Here is a 5,545-nt window from a genome sequence, read left to right on the forward strand (position 1 = left end):
AGCTACTACAGCGAGTGCAGCGCTCTCCTGGTGAGCAGCGCCGGGGCCGCGGTCCCAGGGCGTTCCCGGGGAGGCGGGCTTGTGGGTCGGTGCCCCGGTTTCGGCCCGTGGTGGGATCTCCCTGCCCCGTGCCCTGCTCTGGCTCAGCCCGGCCCGGGTTGCTCCCGGCACACCCGCGCCCTGCTTTCCCTCTTCCCTGCAGTTCGTGGTGGACGCCTCCAACCCCACCCAGGTCTCCTCGTCCTGCATCCAGCTGCTCTCGGTCCTCTCCGCCGCGCCGCTCGCCTCCGTGCCCGTCCTGGTGCTCTTCAACAAGATGTGAGGAGGAGGCCACCGGGGGTGCCGGGAGCAGGGCTGTGCTCTGCTGCTCTTCCCGGGCTGCAGAGCCCTGAGCCGGGGCTGGCCGGGCACGGGAGCATCGGGCTTGGCTGCTGCTGCAGCTCCCGTCTCCCCGCTGCAGTGACCTGCCCTGCTACATGTCGCTGGTGGAGATGAAGTCGCTGTTCCGCATGCAGGACATGGTGTCCTGTGCCACGCAGCCCATCACCATGCTGGAGATCAGCGCCCGCGATGGCACCGGGCTGGCCGAGGTGCTGCAGTGGCTCCGGAGCGCCCTCCGAGAGCCCTGCTGACCCCAGCCGGCAGCCCGGGACACTCCTGCCACGCAGGGAGCTAGCCAAGGAGCAGCTGCCCTGCCTGGGGCTGGGAGCAGAGCCCAGGACAGCGCCTTGGGCTGTTGATGGACTGGATCCCTGTGGGACTTCACAGTAAAACTCCCACCACACTGTCCAGGCTGGTGCCTGCCTTGTGCTCGGAGGGAAATCCTGGGCTTTTAGGGAAGGGACAGGCAGAAGCCACAGAGGCCAGACTGTGCTGGCAGCTCCAGGCACAGGAGGGGCTCCTGCAGCAGGGCTGGAGGCTGCAGCAGCGCCTGAGCTGAGCTAAGCACGGCAGGGGTGGGTAAGGGCCCTGGGTTTGGAACTGAGTGCACGGGGGGCTCCTGCCAGCAGCCCTGGCCATGTGAGCCTCAGGCCAGCCCAGGCACAGTGGGGTGACCCTGGGGAAGGACTGGGTGACCTGCTGGGTGTCAGGAGCCAGGACAAGGCCAGTGATGGGGCTGCCTCAGTAGGCATGTCTCACAAGCTGCAGCAAGTGCCATCCCACAGCTGCTCTCCAGCACTCACCTGGGCTCAGGCAATTTCAGAATGGGTCACGCTGGAAGGGACCACCCTGGGTCATCTGGTCAAGCAGAGTCATCCCAGAGGACATGGCACACGATTACATGCAGGCAGTTCTGGGCTATCTCCAGTGAGGAGGGCACCACACCCTCTCTGGGCAGTCTGTGCCAGTGTGCTGTCACTGGCACAGGGAAGTTCTAACAGTATCACAGAATATTGGAAGGGGGCCATCAAGATCATATTCAGGTGGAACTCCCTGTGCATCAGTTTCTGCCTGTTGCTGCTTGTCCCGGTGCTGGGCACCGTGGAGCAGAGCCTGGGCCATCCCCTGACACCTCCCTGCTGACAGAGGATGAGGTCCCCTGTCAGTTGTCTCCAGTGCCTGTTCTCATTAGGTGCTTCAGTCCCTTCATCATCTCTGTAGCCTCTGCTGGGCCTGCTCCAGGAGTTCCGTGTGCCTCCTGTCCTGAGGAGCCCAGAACTGGACACAGCACTCCAGCTGCAGCCTCAGCAGGGCTGAGCAGAGGGGCAGGATCATTGTGAGCAATGCTTTTCCTGATGCACCCCAGGAAGAGCTGGGGCTGTGTAGAGACCCTGCCCTGTGCCCACACCACTAAGAGTGTCTATCCATGCTGATAACACCCTGTGCCCTCGCTGGTGGCCCAGCCCAGCCCAGCTGGGCAGGCAGCTGCCTCAGCAGGCAGCCCTGGTGCCAAGTCTGGGACTGGTGGCTGCCCGTGCCTGGCACACGGCACAGCACAGCCTGCCTGGGCCTGTCGGCGCTGTGGCACCGGGGCAGCTCCATCCCAGGGCCTGCCAACAGCACGGCACGTCAGGGAGCGGCTCCTGGGGCTGCAGCTGCTGCCCCGAGATCGGGAGTGGCAAGGGGGGTGGCAGTGCCCCTCACTCCAGCAGCCTGGCTGCACTGGGCTCTGCCCCAGGCAGCCCCAGGGGAAAGCAGGCTGTGCCAAGGAGCCCGAGCACAGCCTGACACTGCTGCTGAGTCACCACCAGCACTGACACCAGCCCGAGCACTCCTGCACAGCAGCACTTTAATTGAGCCCACAGAGGCCCTGCCCAGCCCAGCACTCAGCAGCATGGTGATTCCTCCAAGTCCGCCCCACCAGGCAGTGCCGTGGCTGCTGGGGGTGGCCCAGTGACCTTGTTTGTGGCACTGCAGTCAGCCAGCTGCTGTCCTGGTGAGCCAGGCACCGGGCTGGAGCTGGCTCCATGCCTGCTGCCCCTAGGCGGGTGAAGGTGGTTGTGGAGAAAGCTCCATGGTCCCCAGAGGATTCTGAGAACCGCCCAGGGCACACTGGCAGGAGGGAGAGCTGAGGGGCTGTTCTCTGCAAGTAGTGAGCCCCACGGAGCAGGGCTGTGAGGTGAGGCAGGCCTGCTGTGCCCTGGGGTGTGACAGCAGCTCCAGGCAGCAGGAGCACCTGTATCCGTGGGACGCAGCATTCCCAATGACACCTCCCAACGGGTCCTTGGCCATGCAAGAGGAGGATATTCCCCAGCACTCCGTGGTCCCCCAGCTTCCAGCGCTGTGTTGTGATGGACAGATTCAATCCCAGCTGCAAACAGAGTCCGTTCCATCCCATTCCTTCCTGTGGAGCTTGACACCAAGAGGACAGAGTCCCTAAGATCCCGGGTCCTTGTCCCAGACCTGCCTCCATCCTCAGTAACACCAAGGGCCGTTCATCCCTTGGGACAGGCAGGGCAGCGTGTGTGCACACGGCTGAGCTCTGGGTGCCTGGCAGCCCCTCCCCACTGCCCTTCAGGCTGGCCTCACCTGGCACTCAGCAACGCCTGCCTCTCTGCTCGTACACGGAGCGGAGCTTCTGCATGAGAAACAGCTTATCCTCCCCTTCCTGCAACATCAGAGACAGCACTGGGGGGGCGAGCGGCTGCCCTGCTGGGGCCACAGCCCACACTGGCAGTCCTGGGGCTGGAGCAGGCTGTGAAGAGCAGGGATGGGCAGGGGCAGTGCTCACGTTGGCAATCTGCTCCTGGAGCAGGCAGATGACCCTCTGGTGGCCTCTCACCACCTGGATGTTGAAGTAGATCACAGCTCTGTAATGACAGCAGGGTGGGATGGTGGCATCAGGCAGGAAGCTGAGGGACACTGCTCCCGGCACTGGGATGGGGCACAGGGCTCTGGAGTGACACCTTGGCTCCCAGGTGCTTAGGGCTGTGGCAGCAGGACTCGCAAAGTGAGGGCCCGGGGTTCAGCTTTGGGCTCGGGTCCATACTCACATCAGGGCCACAGACGTGAAGAACAGGAGGCATGTGTTCTCCAACAGGTGCTGGTAGACCCAGGCAAACCAGGTGATGTTGGGGTTGGACTTCTCCAGCACTAGCACCCACCTCTTCCCTGACTTGTAGATGGTTTCCAGCCCCCGGAAGGGACCGCAGGTTTCTGATGGCTGCACCCTGAGCAAACACACCAACAGGGCCTTCAGAACAACGGGCAACTGTAACTGCTGTTAAAGCAACTGCTGGCCCCAGAGCAGGGCACTGCCTGTCTCAGGGGTCCAGCCCTCCAGGACCCAGGCTCACTGTCCCCAGCACCCCCAGGGCTGGACAAGGGAGTCCTCATGCCTGCCCCCTGCACCAGGAACAGCTGGGGGATGCCAGGGACAGGGGCATCCCAGCCCCTCCTCCTCCAGGCAGCCAGGGTCCTGTGCCCTGAGCCGTGGCCTGCTGGGTACTCACGACCAGATGGTGTAGGAGAGGAAGGCAGCTGCACCCAGGAAGGAGGGGAAGCACAGCAGAGTGATGAACACGGTGCTCATGCGTGAGGCTTGCCAGGGCTTGCTGGGGGACTGGCAGTTCCGCAGCAGGCTGGTCTGTGGGTAGGGAGCAGTGTCCCGTGGCTGCCGGCCCCTGAGAGCAGTCCCTGCTGTCCCCTCCCTGCTGCCCACGGGGAGCCAGCCCATGAGCTCGGGGCCGTGCTGTCCCCAGAAGGCCCCGCTCAGCCCCACAGGGATGAGGCTGCTCTGTGTGGCACCACTGCTGCAGCACAGGCTGACAGGGCACAGTGCCGCCGCAGTTCCACCCCACGGGGAGTTGCAGGGGGTGGGGGAATCACACCTTTTTGATATAGAACAACAGCAGCAGCTTCAGCATCTGCACAGCTGGCAGGAGTGGAGCAAAGAGAACGCCCAGCCTGGGAGCAGGGGAAAGACGAGCTTGTCTGGGTCTGAGCCCCAGGGGACACAGTGGTGGGCACAGCCACAGCACCCACAGGGCTCCTGGAGCCTACAAGGCATTTGCCAGCAGAAGAAGGAGCTACATTAGGCAGAAACATCTCACCAGGTCAGGGTCTGCCCATAGATCAGCTCCAGCACATTTCGGGCGATGTCAAACTCTGGCCTCTGCTTTGTCTTCAGCCTCTTCTCCAGAATTAGCCTGGGTGGAAATGAACTCTGCCCCACGCTGCCTGGGGGCACTTGACACCCCACCTTCCCCCTCTGATGGCAGCAGAGCCTGGGTGCACCAGAGAGCTGGGGCCACGCAGGGATGGCACACTGGGGGGCCATGTCTTGGGGTCCATCACCTCCAGATCAGCTCCCCGAAGAGCGTGTCCAGCAGGGTGAATATGAAATCCATCACCATGAAGCGGTACAGCTCCTGCCCCACACACGTCTCCCAGCACTGGGGAGACAATCAAGCATGGCATAGAATCACAGGCTGGTTTGGGTTGGGAGGATCCCTAAAGCTCATCTCCCTCCCCACCCTGCCATGGGCAGAGACACCCTTCCACTAGACCAGGTTGCTCTGAGCTCTGCCCAACCTGGCCTTTTACAGTTCCTGGGATGGGGCACCCACAGCCTCTCTGGGAACCTATGCCAGAGCCTCCCCACCCTCACAGGGAAGAATTTCTTCCTGATATCTAATACGGAAGACGCCACCAGCTCCTTGCACAGCCCCGTGCTCAGCCCAGCCCTCCATGGCCCTGAGGCAGTGGTGCTCACCTCCTCTGTCGAGCAGATAACGCTCCGGCTGAGCCAGTGGTAGCACAGCAGGCTGAGAATCACCACCTTCAGGATGAGGTTCCTGGGGAGCAGGAGCAGTGCCAGAAGTCCCTGAGCCCGGGGGATGGAGGGGCCGAGCCCCACAGATGGGGTGCCTGGCCCCAAAGCCTCCTTGCCTGCCTCAGGTGCAGGTGCAGAACGCTCCCTCCACCACAGCCCAGCCAGCCCACCTGAAGATGGCCACGGAGACCTGTGTCACTGGGGAGTCCTGCTTCTCCCACATCGCCAGCAAGTTGAACAGGTGGGGCACCAAGGCATTGAGGAGGGACACCACAAGGGGCAGGACCATCTGAATGGCTTCTTGCTGCCATCTGCCACTGCCCTGCGCTT

General features: G+C 63.1%; 2 protein-coding genes across 2 annotated transcripts in view; one reads left to right on the forward strand and one right to left on the reverse strand.

Annotated features, from left to right (window-relative positions):
• Positions 1-789, forward strand: ARL16 (ADP ribosylation factor like GTPase 16; the record flags this gene model as incomplete). The annotated part of the gene is made up of 3 exons (XM_005429823.3): positions 1-30; positions 203-318; positions 461-789. Coding segments are annotated over 3 exons (318 nt in total), but the record flags the coding sequence as incomplete, so codon positions are not given.
• A 1,424-nt stretch (positions 790-2,213) lies between these two features.
• TMC6 (transmembrane channel like 6) overlaps positions 2,214-5,545 on the reverse strand; it is a gene marked incomplete at its 5' end in the record, with an annotated part of 6,285 nt that continues 2,953 nt past the window's right edge. The window contains 10 exons of the mRNA XM_031064284.1: positions 2,214-2,793; positions 2,971-3,049; positions 3,173-3,251; positions 3,435-3,611; positions 3,894-4,027; positions 4,272-4,347; positions 4,494-4,589; positions 4,738-4,835; positions 5,156-5,237; positions 5,386-5,542. Of these exons, the coding sequence (XP_030920144.1) occupies positions 2,978-3,049; positions 3,173-3,251; positions 3,435-3,611; positions 3,894-4,027; positions 4,272-4,347; positions 4,494-4,589; positions 4,738-4,835; positions 5,156-5,237; positions 5,386-5,542 (971 nt within the window). The remainder of the gene's footprint in view (positions 2,794-2,970; positions 3,050-3,172; positions 3,252-3,434; positions 3,612-3,893; positions 4,028-4,271; positions 4,348-4,493; positions 4,590-4,737; positions 4,836-5,155; positions 5,238-5,385; positions 5,543-5,545) is intronic.

Source organism: Geospiza fortis, unplaced genomic scaffold, assembly GCF_000277835.1.
Source record: "Geospiza fortis unplaced genomic scaffold, GeoFor_1.0 scaffold261, whole genome shotgun sequence".
NCBI lineage: Eukaryota > Metazoa > Chordata > Aves > Passeriformes > Thraupidae > Geospiza > Geospiza fortis.